The sequence below is a fragment of the Schistocerca serialis genome, chromosome 11 (genome assembly GCF_023864345.2).
Source record: "Schistocerca serialis cubense isolate TAMUIC-IGC-003099 chromosome 11, iqSchSeri2.2, whole genome shotgun sequence".
Classification (NCBI taxonomy): domain Eukaryota; kingdom Metazoa; phylum Arthropoda; class Insecta; order Orthoptera; family Acrididae; genus Schistocerca; species Schistocerca serialis.
The window spans coordinates 98,078,678-98,092,784 of record NC_064648.1 but is presented as its reverse complement, the minus strand read 5'-3'; the positions used below and the strand labels follow the sequence as shown (position 1 = coordinate 98,092,784).

General features: G+C 39.8%; 1 protein-coding gene across 4 annotated transcripts in view; it reads right to left on the bottom strand.

Moving 5' to 3' along the window:
- LOC126427092 (ubiquitin-conjugating enzyme E2 J2) overlaps positions 1 to 14,107 on the bottom strand; it is a 60,197-nt gene that overhangs the window by 32,669 nt on the left and 13,421 nt on the right. For all 4 annotated transcript variants that reach the window (XM_050089281.1, XM_050089279.1, XM_050089280.1 and 1 more), the window contains exons 3-4: positions 12,754 to 12,879; positions 5,286 to 5,394 (exon numbers count right to left, since the gene is read on the bottom strand). In XM_050089281.1, coding sequence (XP_049945238.1) covers positions 5,286 to 5,394; positions 12,754 to 12,879 — 235 coding nt within the window. The remainder of the gene's footprint in view (positions 1 to 5,285; positions 5,395 to 12,753; positions 12,880 to 14,107) is intronic.

Below are 14,107 nucleotides of genomic sequence, written 5' to 3'. Positions count from 1 at the left end.
GATATAAAGAAGTTTATTCATAAATTTTGTTATTTCATGAATAGTGATATTTCCTTCTAGTGGTGTAGAGCTTTATGTATTATTAATATGGTGACAGACTGGTCGTAAGTGCTCTCATTACAAGTTGAATTTTGGGCCTGATTAAGAGTAGCCGGTTCTTAGAGTCTCAAAGATTAAGTGAAGATTAAAATCGCACTTAAACAACGCTGCATCGAAACCCACTATCTTTATACTATATTAAGCTAGCTTTCCTGGAATCAAGTGGTACCGTGGCCGTGTAGTTGTGTGTTGTCTCCGGCCGCTGTGGCCGAGAGGTTCTAGGCACTTCAGTCTGGAACCGTGTGACCGCTACGGACGCAGGTTCTAATTCTGCTTTGGGCATGGATGTGTGTGATGACCTTAGGTTCGTTAGGTTTAAGTCTTACGGGACTGATGACCTCATTGGCATGATGGCAATGCAACGTGTCAAACAGCTCGCAGTGTTCGTTCCTGGTACAAAAAGTGCCAGGATGAGCTTACTGCACTTTCTCGGCCACAGAACTCTCTGGATTTAATCCCAAGTGATAATCTGTGGGACAAACTCTGTCGGCCTGTTCCAGGGTGTATACGTGGACAAGGGGTGGGAGGGGAGGGGAACCACACCTAGATTTTTCCCAGTTAAAAACACACTTTCCCCTGGGTGAAAACACACTTATTCCGTGTTACATAACAATATATTTACCCTCCAAACTGTAAAACTTATCAACCCTTTAAATGATTAAGATTTTATACACGGGCATAGAATTTCTCAGCACTTTAGAAAATGAAGCTCAGGGTAAAAAAATTCATTCTGGAAAGATCTTTGATGTGCAGCAACATGTACGCTGCATACTTTCGCATTATGAAAGTATGAATTCGAATTCCACAGAACACAGCATGTTTCTTTCCGAAGTATTAAAATCGAGATTGCGATGCACTTTTGTAAGCCAGTCATAGCTCATGTACCATGATCTCGCCAGCTGACGACAGAGACATTCAGAGCATAGGACACGTGATGTAGTCAGCCAATAGCATCGTCACTGTTAAGCAGTGCGAAAAAACAAACAGGAAAAGTTAATGGTTTAGATAAATATACACAGTATGCTACAAGAAAAGCACAGCTTTCACATATAATGTTTATCTTTTTTGCGGTGTTTCACTTTAAGATATACCACACAAATGTGCCAGTAACATTTTTAACGACAGCATAAATGACTGATCTTCTGGGTTCGAAATTCTTCTACGTGGCTCGTCATCAAAGAGTTTATTTTCAAATGAGAGTCAAATGAGAAGATAATACGTAATCTTTTCTACCTGTTATTGCTGTTAGTCATTTATTTTCACTCTGGTAGTCTGAATCTACAGATTTTGCTAGTAAATTGTAACAACGCTGATCATTCGCAAACCCAGTTAAAAACATAAACATGCAGCAATTGGCGTTCATCCGTTTGACTTTACTCCACTCAGCTCGTATAGACCCATCCCCTTTTGTCTGCAGGAAAGTTTATTTCTAGATGCAACAAGGAGTCCCCTGACAAATACATCACATACACCATGCACACATTCAAAACTCAACTTATGATTCATTCAGAAATTAACTTAAAATGTGTTCAAAAATGTTCAAAACCAACAGGGATGAGTTTCAAAATCATATCAATAATTGTTAGACTAACTGGATGCTAGGCACTTTGTGAAACAAGACTTTTTTCCCCTCAATAATATGAAGTTGCCCCCTCCCCCAAAAAATTGCCACCCGGGTCAGAAACCTTGATTTGCCCTGCCTTCACCAAGCCAAGCAGTGCTATGGTCTTAGCTGGTGGCCGGAATACACTTTTAATATCAAATCTCCTTAAAACCCTTCCTATTTTTGAAGACAGGTGTCCCTATAAAAGGGAGGAACGCCACCAATTTGCTTTACCTTCTGTCTGTTCCTGTGAGGGTTCCATCTGTAGAGCACGATGGATCTGACTGTCGGTATAAGCATTCTGCTTGAACACTGCTTTTAGGTGATGGAATTCTCATGTGAAACTCTCTGCATCTGAGATGGGATAAGCTCTTTTTACCAATGTACATAGGACCCCTTTGCACTGGTATGATGGATGACAACTTGACATATGAAGATATAGGTCTGTGTGTGTGGACTCACAATAAACACTGTTCTAATGTCCCATCATCCCTCTTGTAGACACACACCAAATCATCTAAAAACTGAAGTTTTCCAACCTTATCAACTTCCACCGTGAAATTAAATATTGGGATGCAGACTTTGAAAATTATCTAGGAAATGATCAAGAGCATCCCTCCCATGTGGCCATACCATGAACGTATCATCAACATATCTCTGAAAAGAAGTCTGTTTTAAGAATGTGGGCAGCTGAAATGCCGAAATATTGTATCAAGATGACGTTATGTTAAGGCTGGAGACCCAATACAAATATCATCAATTAATACACCGGGAATGTTTAAGGAGTTGGAACGCAATATAGTCTTTTACAGAGTTTGGCACAGGAATATAAAACTGCATTCTTGTAGAGAATGACCTCCATGCCAAACAGCATGAATTCTGAAAAAAATCTATAATGTGGAACCCAAGTCACACTTTTCTCATATGACATTCTGAAAGCAACGGGTGAAGGCAGTCTGGCAGGTGTAGTAATTCTTGACTTCCGGGAATCAACCAGATAGTACTTCATTATAGATAACTGCATTATCTGCAAAAAAGTCTGGGGTTACTATTAAAATTATGTTTAGGATCCATACCAATTAGAACTACTAGGGTATATTGAACGTATATAGAGAAGGGAAGCACAAATGGTCACGTTTGTTTAATCCGTTGGACAGTGTCACAGAGATAATGAACAAACTTAACTGGAAGACCCTTGAAGATACATGTAAACTATCCTGAGAAGTTCTATTAACAAAGTTTCAAGAACTGGGTTTAAACAGTGGCTCTAGGAATATACTACAAACCCTACATATTGCTCACAAAAGGCTTGTGAGAATAAGATTAGAATAACTACTGCACACACACACGGCATTCAAACTATCATTCTTCCCACACTCGATACGTGAATGGAACAGGAAGAAACCTGAGTAACTGCTATAATGGTATGTACCCTCTGCCATGCACCACACGACGGTTTGCAGAGTATAGACGTAGATGTATGCACACCTGAAAAGATGCACGTGGGTGAGGAGTGCAGTGTCACGACAATGCTGACTGGTGACGTTATAATCGTTTCGGTGGGACGGATGTTATGGTGGGGAGGTACGATGTTGCACGTGCGTACTGACTCCGAATCTTTGAACACGGTACACTTACCGGTCAACGTTATTGTGACACTGTACTCCTTTCACACCTGTACATCTTTTCAGGGGGCATCCAGCCCCACTTTATATTTCACGGACAACAATGCGCGACCGTACCGAACGACACAAGTGAAGTGGCTCTCGGAATGAGAGAATATTCGGCGAAGTCAGCTTGCCCATTCCCTGACTTAAAACCCACCAAGCATGTGTGGGATGTTTGGAAGATGTACTGCAGCATGTGTACATGCCCTACTGACCATCCAGCAGGTGTTAACTACACTGGTGGAGGAACTGAACGTTCTACCATAACAACTCCTTACCGATGTTGCGGCCAGCATGGGAACACGTTGCAGAGTGTGCATCGTCTATTAAGAACCATGTCCCATGTTTTGTAATATAGAGGGGGATCATCACAAATCATGGTCACTACAGCCCAATTTTTGCATTTGAATGAAAGTGCCATTTCTGTAAGTCTCATCGCGTATTTCTTTCAGTTACCTTATGTACTACTCTGTAGTAATTCTTCGTATGTACGATCCAAGTTTCGTCAAGTAATGTTACTTGGCACTGCAATTTGCTTTCACCCGTTAAGTCTTGCACATCATTGTATAAATTGCTCAGGCGAGTGTAAAGGGGAGGTGGCAGGAGAGAGGAGGGGGGGAGGGAGCAATACTGGACGGGCAACGACACTGAAGTATCATTCTAAATTCCGTATAGTTAATAGACACAAAATTGTACAGAAAAGTGTTATAATTGCCTTTTTGGTCACAATTAATGAAGGGTCGTGTCACGAACTGAGAGAAAGTAGGCTAGCAATTGTAACAGGACTAGTTACAGGGTAGTTAATGTATTCTCCGATACCACAAAAAGTGTAGCAGATTGTGCACCACCCGACCCACAATATGTAATGAGCAAATATGGAAAGTACAGTTTTTCTTAATTTCTACCAGCAAATTAAACTGTATGGTTCCCTTGCATAACAAATCAACATCATTAAAATTGTTTCAGATCATTTAACTGTAATTAACGGAAACTCATAATTAGTTAGAAAACCTGTTGTGAACTCCAACAAAATTTGTAATTTCATTCTCATGATTGCACGTTAAGAGAAATATCTATGTCATAATTAAATCAATAATTAATTAGGAAAAAAAATACATCACTTGTATTTAACTTTTTCACTAACAATTCTCAAACATTCTGATGTAAACACTACTAATTTTCAGTAATTTTGTTACTATGAAAATATCATACAGAACTTTATCCTGAAATTGCATTTTGTACTGTACCGTAATTACTGTTAGGAATAAAATCCGATGTGAAATCAAGATGAAAATAGCAATTTTATGATAGGTATTTTTTTGTATTCAGAATGAATCACTACTTATCGTCTTTAAAGCTGTACTAACAATTTGTTGTAAATCATTAACTTTTCAGTCTAAATTAGTAAATGTAACTGTTTTCGACAATAGGACAAAGAATATACATTTCTAAAATAGGGTATATATTGAGTAGTGCAAAGCACTGTAAGTCAGTAACTGTTTAGCCTGTGTAATGACGCAAAATCTATCACAGTTGCTGTTTTGTCAGTCATGTTGGTAGGAAACAGTTTGTGTGTCAACATCTTTGTAAATGCTTATGGAAAATAAGTCTGCTGTTAAAAAAAGATTCATCAGTGTGTTGGAAAATATTATTTTAACATCCAAGTTTTCATCACATCCAAAAGGCTGGCAAATCTGTAATATGCGTCCCCTAGTGGAATTCATTGGTGGAGGAGATTCAATGCTTCAGAGCTAAGTATTCCATGGCAGAAACTACATCACTCTCATACTATGACGAATCTCTCATGACGAGAAGTATTTCAGCGAGAACTGCAGTTAGAGTAACACTAGACAACCCATTCTGCACATCAACACAGTGAAAGAGACATCTAATTGCAAAACAGGCAGCAGACATACCATAAAACTAAGAAGGCCGGTGAGAATTGTGGACACACTCCATGCAGGGTTCCACGAGTCAGGGTGGAAGTCACTGATAGACAGGCACAGCCGAGTATTCGTCTTGAACCTGCAACACAAAACTTTGCACTTCAAAAACATTATACATGCCTTGCATTCCACGCACAAGCACTGGATCCCAATTGTGGCTAACTTAGCTGGACACATGATTAAATAAGTGCTACTTATAATCACTGCTATTAACAGTAGTATAGAAGGGGGGAGGCATAAAAATTACATGAAGAGAGCAATGCTTGACTACTAAAAGCAGGTTCAAGTGGATGGGCTGCAGGTGTTATGTAGAGATGATGAGGGTTGCTCAGGATGTAATAGTGTGGAGAGAAGCAATAAACCATTTTTCAGACTGAAGCTAACAAATACAACAACAATAAAATCATCTATTGTTGTCTTCTGTCTCATTAGATCTGGTATTGTTCTATTTGAAACTAACAAGTTACTCAGTATAGCCCAATTCTCCATCATCTTCCACAGATGTAAATGTAATTTCGGGTGTAAGTATACACCTCTGAAGTGTTACATGACGATTACTCTCTACGATTTACTTTAAAGATCTTGTTCAGGGCCTAACAACCTCACTGGTTTTGAGCATGAGCAGTCACACCTGCTCAGGCTCTCACTCGTGAGCCGAGCTGTTTCAGCAGGTTGGGGACGAGGGAAATGTGCACGCAACAAATGGTAACGACAACGCGGGAGAAGTGCCAACTGTGAAATGAGGCAGGACCAGTTTTGACAGTGAGGCCACCTAATAGCAGCAATGGTGAGTTAACATCTGTAACACCTAGAATGTCTTCGCATTTCAATCCGAAATGTAAGGAACCTCAGTTTTTCAACAATGTAGAAAAAGATAGATTGCTACTTACCACAAGACACAAAAGACACATATAGCTTTCAGCCACAGCCTTCGTCAGTAAACACACACACACACACACACACACACACACACACACACACACACACACACACACACGAAAAAAAAAAGGCAAGCAAACACACCTCACGCACACACACCGCCGACCCGATATGCTGGAGTTGGCAGTTGTGTGTGCACGATGTGTGTTTGCTTCCTTTTTTTCCGTGTGTGTGTGTGTGTGTGTGTGTGTGTGTGTGTGTGTGTGTGTGTGCGTGTGTCCATTCAGACCGACGTAGAGTGGAAAGATCACATGTAATAAATTGGGGGTGAAGCAGATTCATTGGGAAAATCTCAAAGAAATGTAATTTGTCCACAGAAGAAGTGCCTTACGAAACACTTGATTGGTCGATTCCTGAGTACTGGTCATCAGTCTGGGACACATACCAGGTAGGATTAATAGAAGAGAGAAGGAAGATGGATTTAGTCACACGATCATTTTGTAACCATGAGAACATTACAGAGATGCCCAATGAACTACAGTAGCAGACACAAAGGTGTCACTGCATATCAAAGACACGTTTATTGTTCGATTTCTGATGGTGTACATACCAAGAAGAGACTGGAAACATGTTACTCCCTCCCACACATCTTGCAAAGTGACCACAGCAATAAAATCTGGGAACTTAGAGTGTTCATCTGGCAACTCGTCAACAATCAATCTCGACTTGTCATTTGTGAATTGAACAGGGAAAGTGGGAAAAGGTAAGCGGCATCACAAGTATCCTCCGCCACACGCTGTGAAGTAACTTGTGGTGTATAGATTTAGGTGTTTTAAGAGGGTGGACTTCAAGCGTAAAAACAAAGATGATGTGACTTACCAAACGAAAGTGCTGGCACGTCGATAGACACACAAACAAACATACACACAAAATTCTAGCTTTCGCAACCAACGGTTGCCTCGTCAGGAAAGAGGGAAGGAGAGGGAAAGACGAAAGGATTTGGGTTTTAAGGGAGAGGTAAGGAGTCATTCCAATCCCGGGAGCGGAAAGACTTACCCTTACATATACGTCTGCTTGTGTCTGTATATGTGTGGATGGATGCATGTGTGTGCGCGCGCGCGAGCGAGTGTATACCCGTCCTTTTTTCCCCCTAGGGTAAGTCTTTCCGCTCCCGGCATTGGAATGACTCCTTACCTCTCCCTTAAAACCCAAATCCTTTCGTCTTTCCCTCTCTTTCCCTCTTTCCTGACGAGGCAACCGTTGGTTGCGAAAGCTAGAAGTTTGTGTGTCTATCGACATGCCAGCGCTTTCGTTTGGTAAGTCACATCATCTTTGTTTTTAGATATATTTTTTCCCACGTGGAATGTTTCCTTCTATTTTATATATATATATATTCTTAAAAACAAAGATGATGTGACTTACCATACGAAAGCGCTGGCAGGTCGATAGAAACACAAACAGAGACAGACATACATACACACAAAATTCAAGCTTTCGCAACAAACTGTTGCCTCATCAGGAAAGAGGGAAGGAGAAGGAAAGACAAAGGAAGTGGGTTTTAAGGGAGAGGGTAAGGAGTCATTCCAATCCTGGGAGCGGAAAGACTTACCTTAGGGGGAAAAAAGGACGGGTATACACTCGCACACACACACACATATCTATCCACACATATACAGACAGACACAAGCAGACATATTATTCTCCATGACCAATGTTTGTCAATTAACATTTTAATTTAAAAAAATTGCCACTAACAATCAAACGGACAACTTTCACGGTAATAAAATAACAACATTGCACACTGAGTTACATGTGGCTCTATTTATGTTATAATATTTACTCTTAACAGCACCCGGAAACCTTTTAACGAGGGTTTTTTCAGGCGTTTTACAGAAATTTATCCTACTGCTTTAGGAAACTGATGCCCAGGCACTGAGCTTCAAACCATTTAAGTATGAAGAAAATTGAAGAGGTACAGTCCATGAAAGGAGCCCTTGCTACACGAGTTCTACAGAAGTGCTGTGCACCTATTATGTTGATTAATTGACACTATCTCATGCTGTGCTGGTCTTCAGTCCACAGACTGGTTTGATGCAACTCTCCACATTACTCCTTCCTGTGCAAGCCTCTTCATCTCTGAATAGCTACTACAAACCAGATTCATTCGAAACTGCTTACTGTACTCATCTCCTTGTCTCCCTCTTCTTCAGAACGCATCCCAACGACCGATCCCTCCTTTTAGTCACGTTATGACACAAATTTCTTTTCTCCCCAATTCTACTCGTCTCTCCTCATTATTTATGTGAGCTATCCATCAACAGTCCAATTAAAATTACTTGACAGTTGACACTCCACACGTTGGAGCTGATTTCCTCCAGTCAAAATGTTCAACATCACCCCCAATCCTTTCATCATTGCCAAACTGCCACAACAATTGGACAGTTCACTTCCAATTCCTTGCCCACCTTTCTTTATTGATGTGTTTTGACCCTGAATCATACTCTCTCTCTCTCTCTCACACACACACACACACACACACACACACACACACACACACACACCACAAATGATGTTAATGACATACACAGTTTCATAGGCAGCATTAACCCAACACTACTGGACACTTCCACAAAAGACATAATTCAGCATCACATATACAGTTACCATAATCTGGCAGATCGGCTTACATTATTAGATAAGCTTTGCCCAACATTGCATGAAGCTGAAGTTTTAAAGAGTGCAATTACTCACTGCAACTCTGTAACAACAGTTGTATTTACAGCTATTTAATCTAGTGTTGTTAGTTAGCATAGGAACATGACATAAAGAAGGTCATTTTATCTACTCAAATGTTGCATAATTTGTTTTTATCTCTAAATCTAGTCAAAAATGTTTTGATTATTACTTTTGTTCAAAGATTTCTTATTTCTAATACTTTGCCACATCATTTTCATCACCATATCGACTTCTTTATTTGCTCGTATTTTCTTCCTAACATTCTTTTTTTTTTTTAATTTGAAATCTGCCTGTGATGCCTATAATCTGCAACCAAGTGCCAACAATGACTGCTCACTTAAAATCAGCTGTCGACAGAGGATCTCGCATTTCGGAGCATACCTCATGGGACCACTTCAAACAATCCTCAGTTACACACTGACAACATGTGTGTGCCTTATCTGTTTGTCACCTATAACCGAGCAGTAGCTGTTAGCCGATATTTGAGAATTCGCATGCATTTGTTTGCACCAAAGTTGGGCCGTGGTTCCCCAGAATAATTTTTAAATCAACTATGGGTTGTAAATTAACAATTCTATGCCCATTTATGAAAGTTACAGCGCGTCCACACTCGACGACTACTTGATAACACACTCGAGCAACACGGAAGTTTTTTTTTTTTCTTACAAAGCGAAAACATATGGTGCATAATGCAACAAGGTTATTTGCTATGTCAAATCATATTTATATCTATCTCATTAAAACTCATTACCTATTAAATGTTGTACATAATTAAATTCTTTACTCTGTAAATAATCAACAAAATTTAGAAATGAATGACACGTATACAAGAAAATCTCAAGTTTATATGACGTCATGGGTCACTACCGGTTTCAACTCCCCTACACTCACGTGACACAAAGTACGTCAGACTGTATAGGACATACTCGTGTAATGTTACAAGCTCATAATGAGGATGACCCCAATAGGTGAAGTGAACTTTGTGAGTGGTTCGTTAACAGATGTGAAGAAGAGCAACATTTCCACGATCTAATTCTTTGGCCAGATGAACTCAATGGAACAATTAACTACCGTAATTTGCGTGTACTGGGCCACTGAGAACCCGTACGTAACAGAGGAAAGACATGTCAATCTACCAGGTGTATGAATCTAGTTTGCTCTGTCTTCTGGGAGGTTAAATGGGCTGTACTACTTTGAAAACACTGTCACAGGTGACTCTTACTTAGAAATGTTGCATAGAACAACTCCTGGTCTTAATGACTTTTTGGAAAATGAAGATTACTGCTTTCAACAGGGTGGTGCACCACATCACTTTCACATTGATGTGAGGGTATTTGTCATTCCCTGCAAGATGGACAGACAATGAGGGAGTCTGGAGTTTCCAGCTTTATCCTGATTTAGCTCGACTAGACTTCTGTCTGTGGTGTGGGGTACTCTCAAGAACACAGTTTACACTACAAGACCACAAACACTGGATGATCCTAAGAGTGCAAATTGAGGAGGCCTGTGATGCTATTTCATTAGGAGCAATACAGTTGGCATGCCACTCTGTTCTCTCATTGTCAATGGTGTATTGCAGCTGAAGGAGGCCATTTTGAATATTTACCACCTTTAGGCGGACCTTAAGGTATACCACAAACATTGTACTGTATTTCTATATCCTACAATTAATGGATGGGTGAAGTATCTTTTAGGAACATTATGTTTGTAGATTGTGGACAGTTGGAAATCTGGGTCTCACGGGAAGCATGCAAGGTATAAGTCCCTATTCACCTGTGTCCTCGATGGCTCAGATGGATAGAGCATCTGCCATGTAAGCAGAAGATCCCGGCTTCGAGTCCCCTTCGGGGCAAACATTTTCTCTGTCCCCATCGAGTTTTGTCAACAACACCTGTCGGCAGCTGAGGGTTTTCAATTAATTATCATTTATTCTACAGAAGCTGCACGGTCATCAATGGTATCTGTTCTTTCGAGAACAGTCACTGTCTTCATATTTCTATCTCCTTTAATTAAAGAGATATTCAGTTTCAAAGAGTGTATACATTATTTTGGGACACCCTGTATATCCAGTGTTAACAAATTTCTCTTCGGAAATGGTTTCCTTATTATTGCCAATCTACTTTTATATCCTCTACACTTTGGCCATTATACATTTCTTACAGCCCAAAAAGATAACCTTGTCTACTGTTTTAGTGTCTTGCTTCCCAATTTAATTCCCTCATCATCACCTGATTTTAGTACATTCCACTACCTTTGTTTTGTTTTATCAATGTCATCTTATATCCTTCTAGATATCTGCGAAACAAATTCTTGAGTAATGTTCCAACGTTTGCAATGCTTATCAAGTACACATGACAACAGGCATCAAACTAATTGCTTAGATTGTAATGGGACGGTACTGGTTGTATGAAAGTGTAACAGAAACAACTGGGGAACATAAATCTGAATCCTCAGAAGAAAGACGATGACTGTTTTCGCAAAACCCTGTTAGGAACACCGAAAAAAAAAAAAACTGGTACTCAATGAAGCCCACACAATAATTCTGCTGCCACTATCTCATATCCTATGTGGGCACCCTGAGAGCAAGATGAGAGATTAGGACACATACAGAGGCATATATTCAAGTCACACTTCTCCTCCCAGAAAACCCTCCACAATGAACTGAAAGTCCTTTACACACACAGCTATTTCATCATAATTTTAGTAGCACTTGCAGATATTGTCTGTATGCGTTAGTTCATTGACGGCCACTGTGAAGAATGCTTAACACGACGAGGTCCATTTTTACATGAAGCTGCACTGTACTGCTTTTCATTCCAAGTTCTGCAGCACACTTTCTGATTGACTTTCAGAGTGAACAGATCACTAATGCACAAACTTCAGCACATGTTTCCCTTCAGCTGACTGACGGCCAGAGTGGTGAAGCATCCAAAACACTTTCCAGACACACAGCTTTCTTCTCCGACGTGACAAGTCTGAAGACTTGGTGGCTCCTTACCACATCGTCCGTGAACTTACCGGTCACCTGTGCAATATTTTCATTGTTGTGCTTCGATTTATTGTTCAAAATACTTGCCATTAAATACATCTCCAAAGTTTCTGCTGTCTGTCATTGTTTTTCACTGAACACAAGACGGAAAATAACAAAGTGGTCAATGTATAGACTTTATTCTCCTACCTGGGCAGTTTCATGACAATCACACTGCAATTCAAACAACGAGCACTACTGCCTTATCAGTATTTATGATGCGAAGTTCAAATCTTAAATAATCTTACCATTTTACAGCAATAATCAATATTTGAAAATATACAGTTGGACAGATAAAAATCTACTCACCCAAAGGTGAAAAGAGAAAAAAAGTCTTTCCTTGTCACTTCATCATCCAGGAAGTCTCCCCAACCTGGGGTGCTGGGCTACTTTTCTTTAGCTCCCTATTTGCTAAACCTCGCCAAGTCTTTTGCAGCATCCCTCTTCTTTCCCACTCAACCCTGCTGCCAGAAGAAGTAGCCACCGGCTCCGAAAGTTTGTACATCTTTGTAACTTTTACATGTGTCATTTTCTGACATCACTTGCCAAGTAGAATTTAACCTATTGCATTATATCACCATCTTAGATTGTTAAACACATTTATTTTACGTGGAAAGGGATTATGTGGGCACCCTGTGGACTTGCTTATAAGTACATATACAGATGTAGAATTTTGGCAGCAACAAATTTTTAATTGTCACTTACAAAAAATGAGACAAAGACAGGATACTGGAAAGTGGAAGGATCCAACACGAAACATCAGATTGCGAGCTGTTTTGGTAGCCGCCTACTCACCTGCCATTTGGTGTTGTCATGTAAATGCTGGGCGGCTTGAATGGAAATTCCCTAGGAAATACCAACTTTCCGTGGTAGATCCCACCCTCGTACAGCGTTCCTTCGGGACCCGTGACGGCATAGTGCCTGCAGCAGTGGAACCAAATGTTTTCCATTTTCTTTCTATACTACTGAAAAAGCTGCCTAGTATACATCAATTTAAAATAAATAACAAATCAAAATGTGAGACAAACAAAGAATGTGTACTCTGCCGGGATCCCTTAATCAGACAGGCAGGTTAGAAAATTTAAAAAGGGAAATGCACAGGTTAAAGTTAGACATAGTGGGAATTAGTGAAGTTCGGTGGCAGGTGAATACAGGGTTATAAGCACAAAATCCAATAGGGGTAATAAAGGAGTATAATGAATAAAAAATAGTAGTATGGTTAAGCTAGAATGAACAGCATAGTGAACACATTATTGTAGTCAAGACACAAACACCATGTCTATCACAGTAGTACAAGTTTATATGTCAACTAGCTCCGCAGATGAAGAGATTGAAGAAATGTATGATTACATGAAAAGAAATGATTTAGGTAGTTATGGGAGACGAAAATTTAATAGTCATGGAGGACTGGAATTTGACAGTAGGAAATGGAAGAGAAGGAAAAGTAGTAGGTGAATATGGACTGGATGTAAGGAATGAAAGAGGAAGCCTCCTGGTAGAATTTTGCACAGAACATAACTTAATCATGGCTAATACTTGGTTTAAGATTCATGAAAGAAAGTTGTATACATGGAAGAGACCTATAGGAACCAGGTTTTAAGCTTTAAGACATTTCCGGGGGCAGATGTGGACACTGACTGCAATTTATTGGTTGTGAACTGTAGATTAAAACTAAAGAAACTGCAAAAAGTGGGAATTTAAGGAGGTGCACCAGGATGAACTGAAAGAAACAGACGTTGTAGAGAGTTCAGTAGGGAATGATTGACCAGAATAGGGGAAATAAATACAATAGAAGAGGAATGGGTGGCTTTGAGAGATGAAATAGTGTAGGCAGCAGAGGATGAAATAGATAAAAAGACGAGGGCTGGTAGAAATCCGTGGGTAACAGAAGAGATATTGAATTTAATTGATAAAAGAAAAAATATAAAAATGCAGTAAATGAAGAAGGTGAAAAGGAATACAAATGTCTCAAAAATGAGATCGACAGGAAGCGCAAAATCGCTAAGCAGGGATGGCTAGAGGACAAATTTAAGGATGTAGAAGCATGTATAACTAGGGGTAAGATAGATACTGCCTACAGGAAAATTAAAGAGACCTTTGGAGAAAAGAGAACCACTTGTATGAATATCAAGAGCTCCGATGGAAAACC